Source organism: Alosa alosa, chromosome 4 (genome assembly GCF_017589495.1).
Source record: "Alosa alosa isolate M-15738 ecotype Scorff River chromosome 4, AALO_Geno_1.1, whole genome shotgun sequence".
Classification (NCBI taxonomy): domain Eukaryota; kingdom Metazoa; phylum Chordata; class Actinopteri; order Clupeiformes; family Clupeidae; genus Alosa; species Alosa alosa.
Genome location: NC_063192.1, coordinates 19117089 through 19141864, shown reverse-complemented (window position 1 = coordinate 19141864; position 24776 = coordinate 19117089). Strand labels below are relative to the sequence as shown.

At 41.3% G+C, this 24776-nt stretch overlaps 5 protein-coding genes and 1 pseudogene across 9 annotated transcripts in view; 3 read left to right on the top strand and 3 right to left on the bottom strand.

The window, feature by feature from the left end:
- rnf207b (ring finger protein 207b) lies at positions 1-7981 on the top strand. 3 transcript variants are annotated; one of them, XM_048242040.1, is made up of 18 exons: positions 1-77; positions 440-630; positions 2307-2439; positions 2572-2716; positions 2954-3035; positions 3159-3234; positions 3917-4042; positions 4200-4246; positions 5248-5320; positions 5568-5636; positions 5768-5836; positions 6084-6202; positions 6388-6565; positions 6677-6862; positions 6993-7044; positions 7127-7244; positions 7510-7593; positions 7701-7981. In XM_048242040.1, the coding sequence occupies exons 2-18, from the start codon at positions 440-442 to the stop codon at positions 7858-7860; spliced, it is 1908 nt and encodes a 635-aa protein (XP_048097997.1). In that variant the 5' UTR covers positions 1-77; the 3' UTR covers positions 7861-7981. The 3 variants fall into 3 exon arrangements, with proteins under 3 accessions (XP_048097997.1, XP_048097998.1, XP_048097999.1); XM_048242041.1 differs by lacking the exon at positions 440-630 and having other exon boundaries at positions 17-77; XM_048242042.1 differs by lacking the exons at positions 1-77; positions 440-630 and adding an exon at positions 955-1151.
- Positions 7961-12189, bottom strand: icmt (isoprenylcysteine carboxyl methyltransferase). Its single transcript, XM_048242043.1, has 5 exons — positions 11922-12189; positions 11458-11546; positions 11092-11261; positions 10764-10981; positions 7961-9993 (listed from the first exon to the last, which is right to left on the bottom strand). Exons 1-5 carry the CDS (start codon positions 12138-12140, stop codon positions 9811-9813), a joined length of 879 nt encoding a protein of 292 aa, XP_048098000.1. The 5' UTR covers positions 12141-12189; the 3' UTR covers positions 7961-9810.
- On the top strand, positions 10179-10342 carry LOC125294065 (annotated as a pseudogene).
- Positions 12190-14389: 2200 nt separating the features above from the next.
- Positions 14390-19941, bottom strand: rps21 (ribosomal protein S21). 3 transcript variants are annotated; one of them, XM_048240453.1, is made up of 7 exons: positions 19868-19941; positions 19252-19332; positions 15948-16011; positions 15784-15855; positions 15332-15387; positions 14694-14752; positions 14390-14450 (listed from the first exon to the last, which is right to left on the bottom strand). In XM_048240453.1, the coding sequence occupies exons 2-6, from the start codon at positions 19299-19301 to the stop codon at positions 14743-14745; spliced, it is 252 nt and encodes an 83-aa protein (XP_048096410.1). In that variant the 5' UTR covers positions 19302-19332; positions 19868-19941; the 3' UTR covers positions 14390-14450; positions 14694-14742. The 3 variants fall into 3 exon arrangements, with proteins under 3 accessions (XP_048096410.1, XP_048096409.1, XP_048096411.1); XM_048240452.1 differs by having other exon boundaries at positions 14711-14752; XM_048240454.1 differs by lacking the exons at positions 14390-14450; positions 14694-14752 and having other exon boundaries at positions 15328-15387; positions 19868-19936.
- On the top strand, positions 19889-22205 carry ddx52 (DEAD (Asp-Glu-Ala-Asp) box polypeptide 52). The gene has a single exon (XM_048240451.1). It carries the CDS (start codon positions 19970-19972, stop codon positions 21839-21841), a length of 1872 nt encoding a protein of 623 aa, XP_048096408.1. The 5' UTR covers positions 19889-19969; the 3' UTR covers positions 21842-22205.
- A 727-nt stretch (positions 22206-22932) lies between these two features.
- Positions 22933-24776, bottom strand: part of cables2b (Cdk5 and Abl enzyme substrate 2b) — a 31190-nt gene continuing 29346 nt past the window's right edge. Inside the window, exon 9 of the mRNA XM_048240450.1 lies at positions 22933-24776. This exon is cut by the window's right edge and continues 1177 nt beyond it. The gene's annotated coding sequence lies outside the window, so the exon portion shown is untranslated.

Below are 24776 nucleotides of genomic sequence, written 5' to 3'. Positions count from 1 at the left end.
CTCAAAGTCCCCCACAGTTTTTAAGTGTCATTCATATCAGTAGGCAGACCCGGCAGGGAGAAAACCAAAGGGATAATGTAAGAACTTGACTTTTGTTTGGAGTTATGTGGTGGTTTTGCATGCTGTTGGATTTTTGGATTATGATATCTTATTTATTATGTGTTTTTTTCTGTGTTGCTTCTGAGTCAGGGAGTTGACTCTACATCTGATTGCATGAATTGTTATTGGTCTACTCGGTCAGATCTACTAGATCAGAATTTACATTTTTACAGAATATGGTGTTCCAAAGCATATTAATTAGGGAACACAGCAAAACATTTCATCATACATTACATATGTTGTCGATAAGCAGTCTAATGGCATACTCTTGGAAAACTCTTGAAAAGTCTTCAGTCATACACATACACACAGAGGAGCTGAAGAATCTCTGTATTTCCAGATGTCTGGTGGGATCTTCTCCCCTTTGGATAACCTCTATGACCTAGACAGTGCCAACTGCCACCCCTTGGTGTGCCACTTGTGCCATGAGCAGTATGAGCACCCATGTCTGCTGGATTGTTATCATACCTTCTGTGCTAGCTGCCTGCGAGGCAGGGCTGTGGACAGTCGGCTAACATGCCCCCTGTGTGGGTAAGCATCTGAGAATGCATTGCAGAGGCCAGTTATGTAATGCCTATACTAAAACACTGACACTGGAGAGATGAAATTATATTTAACCTAAACAACCCAGTAAAGCAAAAGTAGCTCTGTTGTTTATATTCAATTTAGACCAATGGTCACGCTTCAGAGCTATTGCAGGTCACAGAGGATTGTTTGTTGTATTCTAATTGGGACTCTATTCATAGACCGATGTGTACCCAAAGGGCACTGTTTGTCTCTGGCACACCCAGAAGTGCCAGAGAATGGGAATGGCAGGTGTTGGGGGGATTACCTGAGAGACTGTCAGCTGTGCTGTAAATCCTGCTCTTGCGTTAGCCTGAATATATTGTATACTAAACTAAAGCCATGGTGGCAACAAATCAACATTCAAGACACCCTGACATATAGCTCTAGAAGTTTTGATCTCTTGAGGTTATTGTTTATAATAGGTTATATTGTATAGCTTAGGAAATTGCTGGTACCTGCTGCTTGTCTTGTGTTTGTAGGAGAAGGTAAGTCTTGGGAGTTTTGAACAAAGTAGTTTTACACAAAGCAGAATTAAATGGGTTGGCATGATGACGGGGTGTGAAATATGCCTAATCACTAACTTGCTTTGTCGCCTGTGTTTGCAGTGCATTTACTGTTTTTTTAAGGGAGTATCTTTTTGTACAAAAGCTCTGTTCGCCTTTAGCTCTGTTTGGCATCTGAAACACTAAAAGCCATATACAGGACAGCACATTCATACCTTGATGGAGTAGATTGCATTTATAATCATCCAATGCATTCGTCTCTAATGGACAGCCATTATGTGGTCATTACAATCTGTGTGATCACTGTCTGTAACTGTATACCCCATCATCTAACTGCCTTAAGTGAGACGTTCGTATCTGTCTAGCTTTGAAATGTGGTGATTCCAAACATTAAACAAATGTCTTTTTCTGACATTATTTTCTACACTACAAAAGAATTCTACATCACAGAAGTGTAAACATGTCCAAGCTGACGCAAGAAAGCATAGTTGGTGTGTACACAATCATACCATTTGTGATAGCTCTGTTTTACGATTTGGTTTTTTTTTATCACATAGTGAAAGTGTTGGGGTCTGCTACAAGCCAGAACACCATGGAACTATTTTTGCTTTGGTCACCTTGGCCTCAGTTCTCCCCTATCTAGGAATTCAAGGCATAGCTATTTGTGGCATTGTTGCTATGAGAGCTGGACAAGACAATGGGAATGACAATGTGAACCTTTGAAGTCTGAGTAGGCTAAATTAACACATCAGTTTCAGTAGGACTGGGGGTATCGGCACAGATGCCAACATTTGGTGGCAGCAAATAATTCTAGTCTGTATTAATTCGATTTAATATTGATTTGATCTGAGAAGTGACATTTGAAATACTATCACAGAGATTTCAGCTCTAAAGGGAACTCTAGCTTAATGGAATTTTTGCACTCCCCTACACATCAACTCTAACATGCATTGCACTCCCCTACACAACATTAACATGCATGAAGAAACCATGACATGTAGAAACCATGACACCCATAATTTGAACAATACTGTTCCATATTGTTAAAGGTTGATGTTCCCTGCTTGACTTTGTTCTAACAGACGTGTGTGTGTGTGTGTGTGTGTGTGTGTGTGTGTGTGTGTGTGTGTGCTGTAGACATCAGACAGTAGTTAAAGGCATATGTGCGCTCCCTCCTGAGGACCGTCTCCTAAAGTTCCTTGTGGACAATTCTACTGACAGTGAAGAGACCGTGCAGTGTGCCAACTGTGACTTGGAGTGCAAGAAGCAGGTACTCTTATCAGACACTAGACTCTCTCTCTCTCTCTATCATTATCTCTTTTAGTCTCTCCTAACATTCTAACCTTGCTTCTGAATGTAAGGAATTCACCTTTTGTGTGTAATGTCTTGTGCATAACAACAGGATGTGGATGCAATGTATTATTGCAACACTTGTAGCCAGCCCCTGTGTGGAGACTGCAAAGAAAGCACCCACAAGGCCAAGATGTTCTCCCGACACGAGATTGTCTCCTTGGCCAAGCGCACCAAAGAGGCCCATAAAAAATGTGGTATGCATACTCACAAACACTACAGAGTACCCAGGTATCAGCTGACCCAATGACAGACTGGGCCCTAATTTCTATTGATTGGTTTTACTTTACTTTAAGCACATAATTGTTCCTGAGTCTGTTACATTGCTGTAACATTTTATTCCTGTTGTGCCATAACTACCTCCACATTTTCTTTTTTTGAATGAGAGGTCAGTGTGTTATGGTTTGTTGAGTGTGTGCACTGCCTCTTCCTAGGCCTCCATGAGGAGCTCTATATCATGTTCTCCACTGAGAAGAAGTCCATGCTGTGTATCAACTGTTTCAGAGACATGCAAGTGTAAGTAAAAACACTGCAGCTCAGATATATCGCCACAATTTAATCTGAAAGATGGAGGTATTGATCTTCAAACACTGCTCTGGTGTGTGTGTTTTGTGTGTGTGTGTTTGTTTGTCTCTCTAGGGAGAGCAGAGCACACTGCATTGATATTGAGACAGCATATATGCAAGGCTGTGAAAAATTGGACCACGCCGTCCTAGTGAGTGGTGAAACTTTCAGACATAGGATGATTTTATTAACATGACCACATTCAAAATAAATACAAGATGCTCTGTATTATGTAGCTTTACAATGTGCCGAATTAATGTACAAATTATGACAAAATTTTCATTTAATGTGATGTATGCCTTATAGCATAAAACACAGTGATTATATGTAGTGTTAATCATCTTTTCTCTTCTAAAGGTACATGTTATGATATATTAAATATGTTTTATATGATGTATTTTTATTACATACTTTAAAGGCGCTCTAAGCGATGCTGGGTAACGTCACTTCTGTTGACGTTCAAACAAAACAGAGAGCTAGCTCACTACTTCCTCCCCCTTCCTCCCGTGCAATTGAAACTCTCCTAAACACACATCTCGTCTGTGATTTGCTGGAACAGTTTGTTATGTTTTTATGGGCAAGGTTTGCCCAAGTTGTTTTCTGGGGGTTTTTGGAGCCTGGGTTGTCCACAGAGATCCCGTTTTTTTTACAGTGTATTCAGGCAGCTAGCGAATGGTGAGTTGATGTTTGTTGTAAGTGACAACAAATGTTTTAGCCTAGAAAACGTATGACATTGTTTAGAGCACCTTTAAGCAATATTAAACCTCTGACTATAGGGATGTGACCCTTTCACATGCACTCTCTTATGCGTTATGAAACCTTGCACTCTACAGGCAGTGAAAGAACTACAGACATCAGCCAAGGAAGCCATTTTTCTGCTAAAGGCCATGATTGGAGAGGTCAGGACAAATGTGGACGAGGAGGAGAATGCCATCTGTACTCTATTCAACAACATGCAGGTGATGACTTTGAATGACCTTTACCAATACTCTCTAGTGGGTTAGCAGCACCTTATCGTTTTTCTGTGCTGAGCTCTCAAATAATGAGATACCACAAATGTGTCATGTAGTTTTCAAAAAGGACCTGAAACTTACTTGATTTAATTTTAATTACAAGGAGAAACTGGCTGAAAGAAAGAGGATTCTCCTCAAGGCTGCCAAGAGGTGGGAATAATCTCTTTTATTTGTGTGTCCATCACTGGGAAAACAACGTAGCACATAAACTCAACAGGAGGTTCAGCATAAAAGGGAATAAACATGTCTAGCAGCTGGATTATAACATATGCATTGCAAATCAGCCTGAGTAGAATATGGCTTTCTTGCATAAACTGTTCGTCAAAACGAGGTAGGATATTTGTGTGAGTTCAGACTTTTACAATATGGTCTCCTGCCTTATGCGTATATATTAATGTAGCAGGAGGCCATGATTATGCACAGTGCATCAATACAAAAAGCATTATGGGCCATTCAATGTCTGCAAACGGATATATCATGTTACTGTTTTAAAGATGCTCCGGTGAGATCATCTCGTAACATGCTCTCAATGCCCAGTGTGTGTTACTGGAATACCGATCAACTTGAAATAAATAATCAGCTGCAGAGTAGGAGATGCTGTGCATTAAGCTACAAGTATTTATGGACTCCTGAGGACCCTTAATTTAATCAACTATGATGTTAAAGCAATTTGATGTTTCATAACAAAAAGGGCCTCTGGCTTTTAGCCATGTTGCAGAATAAGCTATTATGTATTCTAGCAGGAGCGGATATTTTTTATAACACGGATGTTTCTTTGGTTAAGACAGCAGGTCTCCTTTAGTACTGAATGTCATTCTTGTTTTATAATGCGTATGTTTCTATGGTTAAGACAGCAGGTCTCCTTGAATGTCATTCTCGTTTTATAATGCGTATGTTTCTTTGGTTAAGACAGCAGGTCTCCTTTAGTACTGAATGTCATTCTCATTTTATAATGCGTATGTTTCTATGGTTAAGACAGCAGGTCTCCTTTAGTACTGAATGTCATTCTCGTTTTATAATGCGTATGTTTCTATGGTTAAGACAGCAGGTCTCCTTTAGTACTGAATGTCATTCTCGTTTTATAATGCGTATGTTTCTATGGTTAAGACAGCAGGTCTCCTTTAGTACTGAATGTCATTCTTGTTTTACAGTCAGCATGAGGAGAAGGACCGCGCTTTCAAAGAGCAACTGTCCCATTTAGCAGCTCTGCTCCCGACCCTCCAGGTATGAACTCAACCCTCTGTGTGGAGTATTTACATGACCATTCACCAATATGGTGTTACCTGCTCACAATCACAACATTACTAGTCACTCATTGTAATTACAGATTACTTGACTTCCTGTTTTCTGACTGATGTGAATGTTGTAGCTCACAATGATTCTAGGAAAATAAATATATAAACCAAAGTATATTAACACATTTTACAAAGACAGATCATCTAATTCTATGTGTTTTTGTTTTTTTGTGCAGGTTCATCTTGTGACATGCTCCGCTTTTCTTAGTTCAGCCAATAAATTTGAGTTCCTTGACATGGGTTATGTAAGTGCAGGGAACTTGAAATTCATGAAATATTGATGCCAACATTCCTCTTGTTCTTCTCCTATTGATGGCTCATAGTACAGATTTGAGAACTGCTGCAGCTTCTAATTAAATAACTCTTTCTTCATCAGCAACTGATGGAGAGGCTGAAGAAGATTGTGAAGTTGCCTCACAGACTAAGGCCAGCTCAGAGCAGTAAAGTAAGACATTTCTCATTTGTGCACATACATAATATATTCTTCCTCTATCTCCCTGTAACGCCCAGAATAACTCATACCTGAATGACTCATCTGAAATGTCACAATAGAATACGTCAAGTGTAATATTAAGGTATTGGGGGGGGGGGAACACCATAATGCGGATATCACGACTCTTAAATGTCTCTGTGTAATGACTTAATGTTCTGGAAATGCATTATTTAAAAGAAATGACTCATGCTTCGGGCAGATAAACACAGAGTACCGGTCAGAGTTCGCCCGCTGCCTGGAGCCACTGTTGCTGATTGGACAGCGCCGCTCCTTCTCTGGCAGCGTCTCGGGGTTGTGCCTCGGCGGCTCCAGTGGACTGTGAGTCCCTTCCTCATGTTCTGGACCATTTCATTTGTATAATACTTTTCAAAACACTCAAGGACATAACAAAAAAAAACACTGCTTAAACTGATGCTCTAAAAATGTACCTGTTAGAAATCCAAACCAATCTTGTTTTGGTTCTTGGTAATGTTGACGGTAATGTTGTTGACCCCCTCTCTCAGCTTGCAGTCCTCCCTCTCTGCACCCTCCCACTGTCCGGTGGCTAGTGACATGTCCCTTAGCTCGTCGGTGGTTCGGAAGCCAACTGCTCACCGCTACATCAGCACCAAGGTCCTGCTGGCCGAAGGAGGGGAGACGCCCTTCACTGACCACTGCCGCAACTACGAGAGCAGCTACAAGGTAACCGAGTGCATGAGCCTGCCTGATTTGATTTCCATCCTACTGATCTGATGAGTTTGGGAGAATTAGTCAGTCTGTTTTCAGATTGTACAAATGTTTTGATGTGTTCAGACTCTCCAGACCGAAATCCAGATGCTGAAAGACCAGGTGCAGGAGGTCCACAGAGATCTCACCAAGCACCACTCTCTCATTAAAGCCGACACCATGAACGAGATTCTCGAGAAATCGGTGCACGTCGACCGGGAGATCTCCACAGAATACTCTTCCGTAGAAAAGACGAGATCCTTGTTTGAAGAGGTGAGGAGGATGCAGAGCTCTGAATGAACCAGCCTCACATAGACTAATATGATAGCCACAGCAGTTCATGGTATATACATACATAGTATACAGTGGTAAAGCTCTCACCATATGTAAATCAATTTTCTAGGTCTGGGAGGAGACCTTTCAGAGGGTAGCAAATGAACAGGAAATCTATGAAGGTAAAAAGACAAAAAAAAAAGTAATTTCAATTCAATTGCAGGTCAAAATGAGAGATTTATCTGTATGTTTCTGTGGCTGCAGCACAGCTCCATGACCTGCTCCAGCTGAGGCAGGAGAACTCCTACCTGACCACCATCGCCAGGCAGATAGGGCCCTACATCCATTCCATTGCCAAGGTCAAGGAACGTCTTGAGCCCAGGTACTAGACAGTCTAATTGCACTGGTAATTTTAAAGTCCTTTTCGCATTTTTCCTATTAGCGTATTCTTATTATCCCATGTATCTAATGGTGCTGCAGTAAAGTTTTTACAAAACATACAATTCAAGGCTCTTGTTGTTATATAACCTCCATAACCAAGTGTTTAATTCAAAGGCCTTTTTACATTAAAACCCTGTCGATGTCCATATCTAAAGGTATTCATAGTTGCTTTTGAAGTTGATGAGCCTGATTTTTTTCTTTAACAGGCTAAAGGACCCCATGGTGTTTAAGGATGATCGCACAGAGACCATGGTGAAAATCTATGATGATAGCAGCGCTGCTAACTCACGGCAAGTTCTTGCAGTCATAACCACACTGCTGTGCAGATCATCTTTTCTGAATGACAAATGTAATACTATCGCTGCCTTTATAACTGATTTATTTCTTGGATTTCCAGCAGTGACTCATCCTCCAGTACTGAGGATGAAGGCCATGAGAAAGTGCTGGATGACCATTTGATATCAGATGAGACCCCACCCAAGACCAAGGACTACTACAGAACAGGCAGGCAGAAGAGTCTGACAGAACTGCCGTGTCGCAAGGAGATACCTATTTAGCACCAATACAATTAACAAATCGAGGGACGTCCTAAATCGTATCCACAAGCATGCACTGGATTTATAAACAGTGTAATAAAATCACAGCATTCATCTCAAACTGATTAAACATTTAACTTTATTTCACAGGTTTGGGGCTGTTTTATTTTTTCCACTTTGAAACCATGAGTAAATGCACAGTAATCACCTAGGAAGTAGATAGTCCTCCTCCACAGTACAAATCCTAATAGCACTGGGTCAATATTATAGTGCAATCCTGTCAGCAATATCACAGATACCTACAACATGTTCTCATGTTCGCAATAACCTAAACCCTTGTTTAGTCAGTGCACTCAATTTGTAAGGGTGTTCAGACCAATCAGATTCCACGAATCTCTGTGAAAACGTAAACGCCTCCACTGTCAGTTTACTTCCTGGCGGCCTTGCTTAGCCAAGCCAAGCTTAATCCTTCTCGTGCATCCCAAGCAAGTGGAGGTTTTCCGAGACAGGCAATGACAATCCAGACGAGCGTTACCCTTCGTGCTCAGGTCCACTTTGCTATTGATATCAGTGCTTGTGTTGGTTTCAAAAATGCGAGAGGACCAACCACTGGGGAGATGATAATGATGGGAACAAAGATTAAATTAATATGCAAAAACAAAAACAATGAAGACAATAAAAATATCCCTGAATAAAAGCATCAACCTCTGGAAAGCACAATGTATCTTTTGGTTTATTCTCAGACCAGTTTATTCATGCAGACAAGCTACCAGGGTCTGCAACTGGCCCCAAATTAAAGAAGTTTAAAATGTCACTCAGTCTGTGGTCACCCTTACAATGAATCACTACGCAACGCATCATGTAGAAACTTTCCAATGAAATAGAAGCAATATCACAATTTCTCAGAATGTGTGCCAAACTCCAGTACTACAGTTCATCAGAATCAAAAACTCAACCTACTCAGGCTACAACAACTGAGGACAGATTGTTTCTCGCATTCAGTTTGAATACTTGTGTCATTCCCATTTTCAAATGGTCAGAGAAATAAACTCGTTAGTAAAACTACAGTGACTTAGAACATAACCTTCCATGTGAACTAGCCTGAGTGGAACACTGATTTCTTAAGCCCAGCCAGAGAAATCACCCCAAAGGGAACACAATCTGAGCTGTCAAAGAAAACATGCATTTTTTTTTAGAGGTGCAGTGACTAACTAGGGGGCCCATCACTGTGAACAGAAAGTGTAACTTCACTGAGTAAAACTAGTTATTTCACAAGTGGCCCTAAGACTTGATCAGAGTTATTCCTGCCTCATGCTTATTTAAAAAAAAAAAAAAAAAAAAAAAAAAAAACAATAAACAACCAAACTATCACCAATGATAGTCACTTCCAAGTGAACATCACTTCCAAGCTCTTCTTCTCCTCAGAAAACACATTGTAGAAGCTACATGACCTAGTCAATGTTAAAACATACAGGTAAAGAAAATAATGAATTAAACAGTGAATAGTGAATGATGAGGAAACATTTGAGGTGATGTTTGGAGGATATGATAAATACATGGGAGGTGATTAAGAGAGAGAGAGAGAGAGATGAAAAAGTAGTTGGGGACGATGATGACACTGATGAGGGCTAAGACACTTTGTATTGGAAGGTGTGAGTCCAGGTGTTGTGCTGTGTATGGTGGGTGGGTGTTTCGGAGGAATATGTCAGGGGGTGGTGGAGATGGCGTTGGTGGAGAATTAGGCCTCCACCGTGTTCTGAGCAGACCAGTGTCCCAAAGGGGAGCCGCCTTTCGTGCTGGTTGCCTCGCGCTGTGACCCAGGTCCCATCCCCGGAGGAGGAGGGAGGGAGGGGGGACCCCGAGAAAAAGCCAGAACATCACCGGGCAGCCAGCGCTCTCTCGGTGCCTGTCAGTGGTGTCCTACAATGTGCACATCCCAGGATCTCGTACCGGCCCTTCCAAGTCCACACTTTAGGAGCCCATCCTTATGCCTGCGATGAACGGCAGGCCGGAGGACACCTTGCGCTTGTACTCGATGTAGTCCTCTCCGAAGAAGTGAATGAGAGAGATCTCCTCCTCCTCGATGCGCTCCCGGAAGAAGCGCCAGCTGGCTAACGTGTAGCCAAGGATGCACACAGGGTTGCACAGCATCACCTGAAGAAGATCATCAACACTGTTTAGACTTATGCAAATTCAGGCATGCAACATCTTATAGTTTAAACAATTGAAGTCCTAAAGTAATATAATGTCGGAATTCCCCTTTTAGCCAATTTTCAACATACTGGGTGCCCATTTAGTGCTAAGCGGGCACCTAATTTGTCTAAAACCAACGGAAGGGGGCCGCTTCTCAGCCTTTTGGCTAAGATCAAGTGTAGCATCTGGTCTTTCAGCGATCGACCGGCTTGCACGATGCTACGCTTTGTTTGTCAAATGGGGTAGGGCTGGTCCTCACACCCAGGCTCGCCCCTCGTATTGCAGTGCCGCCAGGGTGGGTGCCCTTTACTACATGTTGCCTTACATTTCCCCTTGGGGATCCATAAAAAAAGTATCTATCTATCTATCTGTCTATCGTAGTTTAAAAGTCATCTTATTGGTATGCAGCTGTCTCATCCAAGCATCTACAGTACAAATGAAGAGTTCAGATGCAAAAGCCTCTAAACGCCACCTCTGTCAAAAATGATATGATGGTGAGTGAATACTCTCCACACATAGTATACGCTAATCAAATCATTTTGCTTCAAAACCTGCTAAATACCACTCTCTTCCTAGTCTGAGATATCGATTTGTAGGCAAAAACCTATAGGAACCCGATATTAAAAAATAGCTCATTTAAAAGAAAAGTGGTCAGATGGATTAGAGGGTTTTGCATATGAACTCCTCAAATGGTACAGTACAGATGGTACATGATTATAGAAAAATCAAACCTGTGTGCCAATACTCCAGTAGAACCAGCCCACATAGGAAGGGTGCCTGAAGAACGCGTACACTCCACTGGTCACCAGGATGTGGCTCTGGGACTTCTCGTTCTGAACGATGTGGTTGAAGTTGGAGCCCGCTGTGAACATGGCCATCTTACGCAGGAATTCGCCACATATAACCATCAAAAGCCCCAGGACGCTGAGCCAGCTCAGCTGTTTAATATCTGCAAAGGGGTGATGAAACTCATGTTTAGTTGAAGCTTTCCAAACTGAATACGAGGCACAAAGAATGAAAGAAAGCTAGTTAGGTTGAAATAAAGCTATTCATTAGGACCTGGAAATAGTAGCTTCTCTATTATGAATTCCACCCACGAAGACACAGCCGCCACAGTGTATTCCACACTGTGATTCAGAAGGAAGGAGTCTAGCGAGAGACTGCGTGGGTTGATGATCGCAGTGACTAAATACTCCGAATAGTGGAAGAAGGCTAGTGAACACATGTACCTGCAGAGAGTAAACAACATTTAGCACTGCAAATAGATGGACTGTTGTGTTTTGTGTCAATACTAGTTGTCGTCATCATCAGTTAGGCTAAAACTCAGTCTGTTATGTCTGCAGTTTAAAGGCTACTCCAATTATAAAACAGCAGTGAAGCTGAAGCAGCAGCTGTCTGGGGCGTAAGCTACCATGGTTATCCTACCATCCAAAGTGTGTCCATGTTGTGTCTGAAAGACTGATTATCATCCCACATCCAAAGGTAAATCCGAGAAAGCATGCACGCACGGCGACCTGAGAAAACAGTCAACGGTCGTGTTATTGTAAGATGACAGAAACAACGTCCACACGCTCATAGACATCAGCATGTTAGCCTATTCAGACAGGTAAGTTCGCTTACCAGTGGCCAGTGCCACCTCTCAAACGAAGACGACTGATCCCCAGCTAAATCTACTTACCTTGCCAACTTAGCCAAGGTAATAGGATTATGCAGGCAAAAGAATGGACGGGACAAGAACTAATGTTGTTTCACCACCGTGACGCAAAGTAAAACAAGAACCAGTAATTGGGTACTAATAGTATACTTGATGTTATTCGTCAGACTTGCTTTCCTGCAGTGAAATTATCAAGACAATTCTCTAGCTAACATGCTAGCTAGCCAACACTTACCTTGTACAGCGGTCCCTTGTATATGAGTAGCAGGAAGCCGTTGATTACTGTAATATATACAAGGGTAGCAATTTTTCCATTAAATCCTGTTAAATAGTCGAAAACCCAGTCTATATCAGATGCTACTATTGCAATTAAAGGAATAAAAACGACACCGAGTCCACAGATAAAGCTGATAATACTAATTTTCCCCTCTAGCACCAACTTATTGCCTGCCATGTTGAAAACTGAGGTCTGTCTCCCCGTGAAGTCTCGCGGGTTTTACCCGGAATTCTCTACCCCTCCCATCTCTTTCGGAATGTGGTGTTGGCGACAAATGCCAGAGGGCGCTGCAGATGAAGTTAACGAAGGTTGAGAGTTAACTAGAGCCGGACTTTATAATGCCTTTTTATTCTAAGCGAATATGCTAATTATCTCATTAACTATTCATGATACAAACATTTTCAAAGAAGAAATATTCTATGTGTAACATATGCAAAATCAGAGCCGTAAAGATATCTTTATACGGCTCTGCAAAAAATGTTTTGTAGAATCGACTGAGAAAAGTTTAGTTAGTAGCTTAGTGATCATTATCATATTGTTCTAGGTTTTGCTTGTCAGTAGGCCTAATGATAGTGAGTGATCTCCGAGCCATGAAGCTGTACTGGGTTTATACAGTCAGAGAAGTTAGTGGAAAAGGAGAATAAGTGTGAAGTAGGATATGAATGTGATTTTTTGCAGAAAATTATAGTACAGGAGCTGTTTGATAATGCCATCAGCACCCTTCAGAATTTCTCAAAAAATATAGGCTACAACCACTCACACCACTTTTTAACCACATAAAATTTACACAGTAAGATCATTTTAGATCTAAACATATAATGTTTGGTATCAAATTATGGAATGTGGAAAATTACTAGTCCTACTCCACTTCATATTCATGTACTTCACAGTTAAGGCGAAACATACAATATGCTAAGGTATTACTGACTAAAATAAGCAATAATTTGCCAAATTGCCAAACAGTAAAGCCAGGTTCAAAACTGTTCTTGTTGACATATTAAAGTCAAATGTTTCGACTATCTTTTTTTGTGTATATCTTGACTATCTTTTTTGTGTATATCTCTTAAAACCTGAAAATACTTTCAATTGCCAAGTCTTTTAAAAATGAAAATACTATAAAGACCAGGCTGGGAATTATATGAACAATTTTGTGGAAATCCTTCAGACTAGGCTAAACAGGAATAAGTCTGGGGAGTGCAAGGACTGGAGCGGAGATCTGAATGTGAGATATACAATAAGCATTCTCAGAACAAGAGAAAAAAGAAATGTCTTCAAAGGTTATTAAAATCATATGACTATTGTTATCAAGACTCAAAAGGACAGTATTTTCTTTCCACTTTCCATGACATGGAAGCAAAATTGATAAAAAGAAATGGTATTTTTGCCTGTGGTGAACAGAGCTCATTTCATTTGCTGTGGTCAGGGACAGATTACTGAACTCAAGCCTCAGTGTGCTACTATGGTCTCAACCCCTGATATCTGAATAGGGCCCCTCAGGGCATACTCTCACTTGTACCGTGCCAGAGTACAGTTCTCTCCCATTCTTGGTCCGTACTCACACTGCATACCATCATAACTGTGGCAGTTTTGATGGCACAGTTAAGCTGCTGTGCTCTAAATTTTTTGCATAGGGGCGATCATAAGACCAATCGTACTGTGCCCCAGTCCACCTCAAGTGGACCGGACACGGATAAGTGTACCATGCCCGGGTACGGAGCGATCACAATGGTCAATCGAACCAGACTTTGGGGGTCAAACGTACTCGTCGGGTATGGTACAGATGGCATAGTGTGAGTAGGCCCTCAATCAAAAAGCACAGGTAATGCTATGTGTGATTGTCATAAGGGCCCCACTCCTATAACACGGCGGGTTATGTTACATGTCTTAATAGGTGCCCCTCAATCATATACCACATGTTATGCAACTCAAGAGATATCTGAATTGGGCCCCTCAGTTAAATAAGACATATTGTGCTTGTGTGTGTAGATGGGGACTTCACCAGTGCCCAGTGGCTAATAATCTGTCTATTGGGGGTCTTCAAATTCACAAACACCACAAGATAGTTTTACATATGAATATTGATGATGATAATATGATGAATATTGTTTTCCCAACAACCTCTTCACATGATGAACACAATATAAAAGACAAAATGTATGACATGTACACACCCATGGCCCTTTGACATATCTAGACTATAAGTTGTATGAACAATCCTGCTCATTTGAAATATTTGTTCGGAAACTAGGCTCAGGGTGGGCCTCTTCTAAAGGGTTGCATGCAAGTTTGAAGATCAGTGCCTACAATGTTGTCATGGAATGACCTTTCCACTTATTTGGTTAGTATCAGCGGCCTAAAATACCATGGCAATAACCTTATGTCTGGAAAGTTGGACTATATTCCAGAATAAAAGACCAAACTGTTTGTTTTCGTTTTCTTTTTTTATTTTACAAAGACATTCCCGGAATTCTCCTCACTTAGATGTTCCTGCAAAAAGAAAACAGTGTACATGAGGGTATTGCAGGTGACCTTAGATGACAAACATACAGTAATTTCCCATGTATTCATAATACATATTCATTAACATTCAGCATTCAACACACACATGTCAAAACCAAAAATGACACCAACAGCATGTAGCATTAATGATAGTCATGCTATCAATTCATGAATATAGAACAAATGCCTTTAGCATCTTAGCATTTTATGAAGACTTAAGGTAGATTATACCTGGCAGAAGTCCCTACCTTCGATCGATGTGTCAGTTTCCCAAATCATCTCAAGAATTCCTAAAACAAGGTACATACAAAGGTATAAGTTAAGACGCTGAATCCATGTCTCTGGTTTGATTGTTGCTATTCATATGGGTTAGAGAAGGCACAAGACCAGTATGACTGCCATGATCTCTATCAGAAAAGAACAGTAAATACTACACAAGTCAAAACTTTAATAAGGACAGCTGTAGACTGAATATTACAAATCGATTTGTATTCGCAAGGAATTAAAAATGAGTAAGTCATCTACACCAAAGCTTCACACCCATTTATTTAGTGATTCACAAAATGCAATGCAACACATCTCTTACATCAGTCGTTGCATATACCTCAATACTAACACAACATTTGTAGACTACAAACAAATATTTTATATGAAATCTGTACAGGCATGACAGTGTCTTCCAAACCAATCTTAAGAAAGCATCTTAGAGACGTTATACCTTGGGTAAGGATGCTCTGGGAAACACCTTGAAATGTTAAAGTACAGCCTAAGGTATTGTGGTATAACCCACCCCAGGTCATTTCTTTTTCAAGCAAGGGATTAGGCTGATAGTAAGCAACTAGAGCGTTTGAAAAATGGAAATTACTTACTTTGACACAACGCCATCAGTCTTTGCCAGCCTCAGAAGGGAGTCATCAGCCTCACCCTGCGGGAACATTATACACCATCATCTCTGAACATTTGCTTAGTTTACAAGTAAAATTTTATCAACACATGATGTGGGCATACCACAGCTAAAAAAACACGCAAACGACTAAATCAAAAAAAATATTACTAAGCCCATACAATGTCCATTTAAAAACATGTTAAGAACCATTGCTGTGTGTCTTAAACTAGCAAGCTAATGAGCCAAGTTGGCACAAAAATAAATAAAAAAAATGGGGGGGGAAAAAAAAAAACCTGAAATATTTGGGCATTTAAGACATTGTGCTCTTTAAGCACTGGTTACATTTTTGGTCCCCAGCCTGGCGTATAAACAGATGCGTGTGACTACTCCAGCTTTACCTAAACAGTGAACACAAGTTTATACAGGGGTTCATACCATTCTACGGATAGCTCCACAGATAGCGTAGGTCTTGAACTGGCCGTTAAACCTGCCAGTAACCTTATCAACCTGCAGACAAAAGAACATAGCACAACATTAGTCATCTACTGTAAGACATGATGGCTTAATATATTGGAATAACAGAAGACACATCAACTCACTTCTGCAATGTTGATCTGAATGGAGGCATGGTCCTTAGCACCGATGATTCTGTTGCTAGCAGAGCTGAAAAAGATATGGCAATTTCATTAGTAACTCTACAGGTCAAGGATAAATTCTGCCAGATTACAATTTGCCATTCATAGACAATGAATTTACTTCAATGACAAACCAAAAGTTAATTAAACCATGTTGACAATTACAGAACGCATAATACTATTAAATAGTGACTACTACAGGCATCTTGTCTGGTAATGATAGCCAGAATAGTATGGTCTAGTGTCCCACGCCATCTCCCAACCCTGCCAGAGGGTTTTAATGTCACCAATACTATACTACAAGCCTGACCGCTATACTGTGTAATATGAATCACATATACTAGAAGCGACAAAATACTTGGAAAAAAAAAATGTCACTGCCTGAATGAATGACAAGATGCCTTCACTATTGATTTTGACAAGTGTATGTTGCCAATCGCCAGTCAAATCCCAATTTCAACAGACCTTCAAACAATCAGTAATGGATATGTGTAGATTTAACTGAGGATGGTAAAACGAATTTACCAGTAGGTAAAGAAATATCATTTGACTAACCCAAGACTGACGGTAAATCAACACTAGATGTACCGCATAGCGGTACAAAATATGACCGCCGCTCAGTCCTGTACATCTGTTCCGCGAAAATAAATCACACTTCAATGTCTCCATATTTTACTCCATCCCCCACTCTTGAAACTTTTGTGTATGCGTGTTAGGGATGCCTGAGGGTGTGTGTGCGGCTGCACAGAAAGTAGCCTACTGGTGCTGAAAAGGTGAATAGATTGTAGAATAGCCAAAGAAGATGTAGCATTGTTATAAAACCTTTAAAATCTCTAAACAATCACAAGTAGGGCAGTTCATCACAGTTCATCCATTGCAACTGGATTGATGAAAGGTCACTTACACCTGTAGGCTACATTGTATTTGGGAAAAGCAAAAGGTATCAGCATAATGTTATTTATTTATTTATTTATTTTTTATGTATTTATAAACAAAACATCTGTCAGTTCCATGCCGTTTTCAACAGCTATCAAAAACAAAGGTCATTTTGGATGGATGGATTTTTTTTGTGAATGTTTCTTCTTCTACATAAGATTTTAGTCATCTTTAGTTCATGTAATACTTTATTGTCAAAGCACAAATTAAGTAACAGTAGTCTGAAACGTTATTGTTAATGCACAAATTAAGTAACAGTAGCCTAGTCTGAAACGAAATGCTGTTTTACATCTAACCAGTGGTGCAAATAACTGACATGTCCAAATGGGCCTTGATGAAATGCGTCGCTAGACTGTTCATACACATTTTAACGGGCCAAAGTTGAAGAGCTTTTGTCCGTTATTGTTAGTGCAAATATAGGCTGATTCATGTTCCCTTGCATTGTTTAACTGAGGTCCATGGCTAGTCTGGCTTTCATCAGACCAAGCTCAATCTTTTAAGAAATCAAAAAATAAATAGCGGGCAGATCAGGCTGGGTTCACCCAGCCTAGTCTATAGGCACCCGATAGTTTAATTTTCCGATTGAGATGTCAACGCTCTGGCTATTCTAAATGCAAAAATGCATCAGGGAGTTATGACAAAACGGTAACTAACAAACTAGATCCTAATAGAAAGCTGTTAGCTTCCCTAAGCTACAGGTAGGATTATAAGGTAGGCCTATTTACAACATAAATTGTCAATAGGCTATGCTGGCGACACAAATAAAATCTCTTTTGGAAACCAATGGCTTACGCCTTACAGTATCAAGCGGACTTAAACTGTCATATCGTGGCGAAAAGTTGTAATAACATTCACGCAGCTCCATAAGTCAAGGAAAGCGCGAATGAAGTAGCCACTTCTAAATGGGACCCACTACACAGTAGCTTAAGGTGTTTTGCTAAAGCAGCCATAATGAAATGAAGGTGTCATTGTTTGGATACTTCACACACACGTGCTTTTTAATTTCACAGACTACAACTACCAAGCTGTAATCAAAGCACATCGATTCCCCTCTCACACCCTGCACGCACTTAAAACAAAATAAACAGGCATCTCAGTCTCACGCATGTATAGGCAAATTTGTATCAGACCGGTGTAACGTTGGTAAATCTTCCATTGCACAGAATGATTTTGTAGCACGTGCAATAAATGACAGTCGAAAGATACAAACAGTGCTGCTATACATTTGCTTGGTATAACCGCATTTATAGTTTTCTACAAATGCAATAAATCAAATGCCTCCATCACTCAACCAACGCTAACGGTAACATTACCTAGGTCCTTATTGATATTACAAAATTAACGTACCTGCAGTAAAAACCAAGCATGTCCGATAAACATCCTCAGATTTATTTCGGCTTCAAGAAGAAATGGGAATTACACTTCATGTGAACATCGTCCTATCCTTATTAGATGTTAAGCTGCGGTAAATTACAGTCCTTGTATGAAGCGTCCATTGTTTTTTCCAACCCACTTTTAACTTCCAACAAAATTACGTCTCACTGCAACGATGCGCCATCTAGTGGACAAACGACTACTTCTCGCCAATACTGAAAATGCAGCCATGATGATGATGAATATTTATTTTGGCTTTCTTTTAATCCTACTGAATTTGTAATTATGTATCGGCCGTTCTAATACCGATAGTATGTGGGCGCCTGTGTGTGTGTGCATGTGTATATGTGTGCACCGCCATTTACAGGCCAATGAGTGTACGGTCACTAAATGTACACATAACCTAATTTTTTTAGACCCCCCCATGGATGAAATTCTACGAAACTTGGCATACCCACGGAGAATGAAATGACGAAATGAAATTTTTCCGTAAAAGTCTAGTGGGGCTACATACCCACCAAATTTCATGTACCCCGGTGGTTCGGTGTCCCGAGTATCAATGACCAAAAATTCAGGGAGTAGATGACGGGAAAAATTCTTGAATTGTGTGCATGTGTGCGTGTACAAATTTATGTTTATGTGTGTGTGTGTGCGTGCTTGTGCGAAAAAAAAAAAAAAAAAAAATCTGACTAAACCTATATGACCGCCGCTTCGCTGCGCGGCGGTCATAACTAGTGCTTTAAAATGCGAGTTCACTGCCTTCCATCAGCATCAGCACTTTTATCAACTCACCAAATAATATTTAAAGGCAGACACCCAGATAATTCAGATTTATACTATCCAGACAACTTCTGTGTTTAAAGTTTATTTGCAAGATGATCTGCATTTAGTATGTCAAGCTTATTTGCATTCAGGTTATCATTACTACTCATACACCGTTAACTTATGGTATTCTTACCACTTGCGGGGGACGTAGAGGTCCACGAATTCACCAGCGTCGTTCTGCATGTTGAAGGCAACGGTACAACGTCGAGTTGACCTACAATGTTTGAGACATCAAAATGGAATGTGTGATTATAACAACTGAGTGAGCGGTACAATGAGGTTTGATAGCAAGCTAGCTTAGCGTTACGCCAGGATCCACACACAAGACAGAGCTTGCCATATATCCTGGCTAGTAAATAAGCTTGTCAGATGCAAGGCAAGAAAGCGGCTACATGATGGTACGCTAAGGTTTACAGATGCAACGCGAGCAAACAAAGCCGTTTTAAACATAAAAAACAACGGCTCAAGAGACATAATATTGTCCCAATAGATGCCTTATGGAAAGGCAGCTAGCTAGCAAGTAGTTACGCTATGGTTATGCTCATGTCGTTCTTGGGCAGCATGTGGCTGCTACCAGGCGTACTAGAACTGCTCCTTAGACTAACATCAAAGACAACTTCTCAGATCAAAATAACAGACTCTGATATTCAATATCGTTATTATAGAGTTTTCGACCCAAAATGAAACATTCACATATTGTAAATGATGAATTTTAACGCTTTGAAAGGAAGAGAGCCGCGCTTACTTACCACTTTGCAAATATGGCTGAGACGGAAAGGAACGAGGTAGACAACGGAAGTTACGTTATTACTTTGACCCGGAAGTTCTAGAAAATGTGAAGCCTTTTGCACATGGGCAGTAGATTGCACGCTGGCAAGATGGACACACACGATCTGTTTAGGAGGCTTGGCGCTGGAACTAAATTCGATTTTCAAAGGTTTGGAAAAGATGCTGCGCGATTTAAGGTGTTGAGACCACAACCGAAGAAAGGTTCTAGTGATCCTCTAACAAAAATAGACTTTTTTAGCTCTGGAACCCATGATATTGTGAATGATGAGGATGAGGAGAGTGACTCGGAATGCGAACAGGACTCAAAATCTGTCAAAAGGAAATTGAAAGATGAAGGGAAAAATTCAGATTCATCTCAGAAAAAGATGAAGAAAAAAGACAAAACCTCTGGAGTTACAGAGGATGAGTCAATACAATGGATTTCCTCCTCAGAAAAGAAGCCTGGTGATCCAAAAGAGGGCAAGGATCAGCTGTCCGTGAAGAGACTCAAGCAGTTGCACCAGGAGAAGATCAATCAGGCCCGAGGCCAGAACAAGATCCACGTTCATGGGACCGATATCCCAGATCCAGTCTGTACTTTTGATGAGCTGCAGAAAGAATACCAGCTGGATTCTAAAGTGCTTCAGAACATTCTCACAGGTGGCTACGAAAGCCCAACACCTATCCAGATGCAGGCCATTCCTGTCATGATGCACAAACGAGAGATCCTTGCATGTGCGCCCACTGGCTCAGGGAAGACGGTGGCTTTCTGTTTGCCTGTCATCACAAACCTGCGCAAGCCAGTCAACAAAGGCTTCCGAGCCCTGGTGATCTCCCCCACACGTGAGCTGGCCCATCAGACTTACAAGGAGCTTCTCAGGCTTGTCGATGGAACAGGTCTCAGAGTGCACATCATCAAGAAAAAGGACACAGTCCAAAAACAAGGCCCCAAATCTAAGAAGGTCTTCGACATACTAGTAAGCACGCCCAACCGTCTCCTCTACCTGCTGAATCAGGACCAGCCAGCCTTGGACCTCAGCAAGGTGGAGTGGCTGGTGGTCGATGAGTCAGACAAGCTGTTTGAGGACGGCAAGACTGGCTTCAGAGAACAGTTGGCTGCCATCTTCCAAGCGTGCTCCTCGCCAGCCCTCCGCAGAGCGTTCTTCAGTGCCACATGTGCCCCGGACGTGGAGAAATGGTGCAAGCTCAACCTGGACAATCTCGTTGTGGTCAACATTGGCGCCAGGAACTCTGCTGCTGAGACTGTAGAGCAGGAGCTGCTGTTTGTGGGCGCCGAGAGCGGGAAGCTGCTGGCATTCCGGAACCTGATAAAGAAAGGCCTCATGCCCCCGGTGCTGGTGTTTGTGCAGTCCATCGAGCGCGCCCGTGAGCTCTTCCACGAGCTGGTCTACGAGGGCATCAATGTGGATGTCATTCACGCCGACCGGACGCAGCAGCAGCGGGAGAACGTGGTGAAGAACTTCCGCTCAGGGAAGATCTGGGTGCTGATCTGCACCGCACTTTTAGCCAGAGGCATCGACTTCAAAGGGGTCAACCTGGTGGTCAACTACGACTTTCCGACCAGCGCCATCGAATACATTCACCGCATTGGCCGCACAGGAAGAGCAGGCCACAAGGGTAAAGCCATCACATTTTTCACAGAGGATGACAAACCCCTCATTCGCAGCATTGCTACAGTCATCAAACAGGCGGGATGCCCTGTTCCCGACTACATGGTGGGGTTCAAGAAACTGGAGACCAAACAGAAGCGACAGCTGCTGAAGAACCCGCCCAAGAGACAAACAATCCGCACAACCCCACGGTTCCTCACTGCGAAGAACAAAGGCAAGAAAAGAAAGAGGAAAGGGGTGAAGAAAGCTGACGGGAAGAAAACTGAGGCTGGGGCTGCTGCTGGTGCACCCAAGGGTGTGGTGAAATCACAAAAAGACCACTGACAGCTGAAATTCCGTCTAGAGTACAATTTTGTCTTAGTGTTCTTGTTCTGTCGAGATGTCAGAAATGTTTTTTTAAGACTTGGACAATCCAGAATAGTCTGACACATAGTGTACCATGGTTAAGTTCATATTTCTGGCATTCAGTTTGACAAATTGTATTATTGCTTGATGGTCCACATGGGTGTGATGTGCCATAGTGTAGGATGCAGGTATACTGTGTGTGACTACTACACCCACTAAGTAAAAATAAATCAGAGGTGATATTGATTGATCAAATTTCCAATAACCTTTCACAACATGCAGGTTCTATTTTGAATATATAAGCTGTATTGTATGATAAACTTTATAAAATATTTGAAAGAAACTGATGGCTCTGTCTGTATAGATATTTGTAATACCTGTAGTGTTGGTCACTCTTAGTAAGTTGTGCACTTTCTGAGTGTTGGATAGAACAGTACTAACTGTGCTGTGTAGTTCACAGTGTAGCTCAGGTATCCTGCTACAGATTTAGGGTCAGATACCCACTGATTTAGCGGGTTGCCCACGATGCATCATGTGAATGTGGCATGGACGAACAATGGGGTTTATTACACACAACACAACACCTAGCTCATCTTCCTTTCTCTTGGACTGGACTACGTTTGCAATTGTATGACATTTTTACAGTGTTTGTTTCTGACAATATCATAGTTTACAGTATGATTGTGTTTGCCTATAGTGTGCACCTGTGAGTCAGAGGTTACAAAATTTAAAACATATTTAGCCTGGACTTTCATACCACAGTATGCCACACTACTGATATACCGCTGTAACCCTAGGGGTCTGCAATTGGGGTCTTGCAGTTGGGCCTCCTCATTTTTAACCTGATTCTACTCATGGTCTTGTGTGACACTGTTTCTATACACATACTCTATAGGATTTTGCTTGAAATGTGATGTGAAGAAGTGTATTTTCAAGAGAACTTGTACACACAGGACGTGTGGGAGATGGCATGGCTTGGCGTGTGGGAGATGGCATGAGTGTAAAATATCTCTCTTTCATAAGGTGAAAGAAAGACAAGGCACTCTTACAATAAAAACAGGACCACGAAATTAGTGCAATCAGAAAATATATTAGAAAGTGTTACTTTTCAATTTACAATAAAAATCACATACATATAATTCATAAGTAGGCTACAACATGTATTTTGGGTAACACAAAAAATATTAATGACAAACAATGTAAACCAATAAGAAAACAGTATAACAGGAAAAGCAACAGGGAAATTCATGATCTGGAAAAGGAATGTTGACATCAAAGTGCTAACCCCACACAACTTCTCTGTAACCATTTTCCAACTCAGGAATTTGTTAGGCCAGATGAAGGTTGATGCCAGAACACCCTGTTTTAGGGTTATTTGGTGACCTGACTGTTGCAACATTAAGCTCCAGATTATTTGCTATTTGCCAGTCGGAGAACGAAACTCAGCTTGTTCAGCTAAGCTCTGTTATTGCTACCTCTGGGGGTCACAGTGCTGGATACCTCATGGTCCCTCCTGCTAAGTCCTTAGTCTTCTTAATACACCACAAATAGGAGTAGGGGGCAACAGTAATGGTTTAGAAAAATACATCTTAACATGGTAAGCTAAAATAATCACAGGCACTTCTTTTTTTTACAAACTGTAAATAATGTGTAATAAGTCACTAATGAGTATGGACACTTGTCTTAGCAATCAGAAATGCTTTTGATGGTTTAATGGCAACATCCTCCATTCACTTAAGCATTGAGAAACACTGTAAAGATGTGCGTAGCCCCACTACCTGCATGGGATTCTGTCATTGCATTTTACACATCTAAAAAATAGTGCTCTCTAACTGACAGGGTTCTTCTGCACTAAATAACTGATAACAGAAGAGAGATGGAAGCAGAGAGAACAGAGCAGGAGCCCTGCCGAGACTCTTCAAATAGGGTCAGACCTGCACGCTGGGAGCTCACAGATCCATCTCATTCATCTTCGGGGGAGACAGATAGACACAAACCCACAGCTAAGATGGGTCTGCCGTGCTGACAGCAGGAAGCAGGTAGAATGGAAAGTGTAAAATGATTCTACAGACAATATGACTCTTGCAGCACAAGGTGTAAAGGTATTGCAATACAACAAAAGCGCTGGGGTGTTGGAATAAACATAACAGATTAAAAAAACACACATAATGATAATATTGAAATGATGCAACAGCTGAATTTTGTCACAGTGTCACAAGACAAAAATATTACAAAACTGATTAAGTAGAATTAAATCCTGAGAACAACCTAAATCTATCAGGAATCCTGACTTCCCTTTTCTTCCCCTTGCTGGGGGTTCTCAGATTGCTACGACAGACTATGTCCACAGGGGGGTGCACAAAACATTTACAGAACATTGGCATGGGGAAGGAAGATATTGTAAAAATCTCTTTCACACAGAGTGGATGTCTAAGGAGATCTTTCCCTTAACACTATGCTGCCGTGGAGTACAGCATCGCTTATAAAGTGCAAATCTGTTTGTTTACATACATGCATACATAGGCAAAACAAAACAAAAAACCCAGAGGACTATACATATACGAAAACCCCAAAACCATATGTAGTCCAACTGCTCATCCTCCTCATAAGAAACTGAGACAGTCCCATAGCCTAACGACTACGAGTATGAGTATAACACTGAACACAACAATCAGGGACACTCAACGACGAGGAAAACTGAACTAGCAGTCTGTGGCACAAGCCCATTCATCACAGCAACGTCCTGGCCTGTGGGGAAGCCTGGATCACAGTGATTAACACTCTGCACGAAACAGACTCGGAGCACGGGAGTGCTCATTACTGACGATGAACAGCACATGGGGCACAGTGTGATACACTTACAGACAAGAGGGGACAGGGAGAGAAAAGGGGGGGGGGTACAAAGGGTAGCACG

What these genes read in the sequence shown, in the direction of transcription:
- rnf207b (XM_048242040.1), top strand. Translation starts at nt 440, where the DNA reads ATGTCTGGTGGGATCTTCTCCCCTTTGGATAACCTCTATGACCTAGAC. An exon ending in CTAACATGCCCCCTGTGTGG is followed by an intron (nt 631 to 2,306) that starts GTAAGCATCTGA and finishes TGTGTGCTGTAG; the next exon opens with ACATCAGACAGTAGTTAAAG. An exon ending in ACTTGGAGTGCAAGAAGCAG is followed by an intron (nt 2,440 to 2,571) that starts GTACTCTTATCA and finishes GCATAACAACAG; the next exon opens with GATGTGGATGCAATGTATTA.
- icmt (XM_048242043.1), bottom strand. Translation starts at nt 12,140, where the DNA reads ATGGCAGGCAATAAGTTGGTGCTAGAGGGGAAAATTAGTATTATCAGC. An exon ending in AGAGAAGCTACTATTTCCAG is followed by an intron (nt 10,982 to 11,091) that starts GTCCTAATGAAT and finishes ACCCCTTTGCAG; the next exon opens with ATATTAAACAGCTGAGCTGG. An exon ending in ACTGGAGTATTGGCACACAG is followed by an intron (nt 9,994 to 10,763) that starts GTTTGATTTTTC and finishes GATCTTCTTCAG; the next exon opens with GTGATGCTGTGCAACCCTGT.
- rps21 (XM_048240453.1), bottom strand. Translation starts at nt 19,301, where the DNA reads ATGCAGAACGACGCTGGTGAATTCGTGGACCTCTACGTCCCCCGCAAG. An exon ending in TTCAGATCAACATTGCAGAA is followed by an intron (nt 15,856 to 15,947) that starts GTGAGTTGATGT and finishes TTTTGTCTGCAG; the next exon opens with GTTGATAAGGTTACTGGCAG. An exon ending in GTGGAGCTATCCGTAGAATG is followed by an intron (nt 15,388 to 15,783) that starts GTATGAACCCCT and finishes ATGTTCCCGCAG; the next exon opens with GGTGAGGCTGATGACTCCCT.
- ddx52 (XM_048240451.1), top strand. Translation starts at nt 19,970, where the DNA reads ATGGGCAGTAGATTGCACGCTGGCAAGATGGACACACACGATCTGTTT.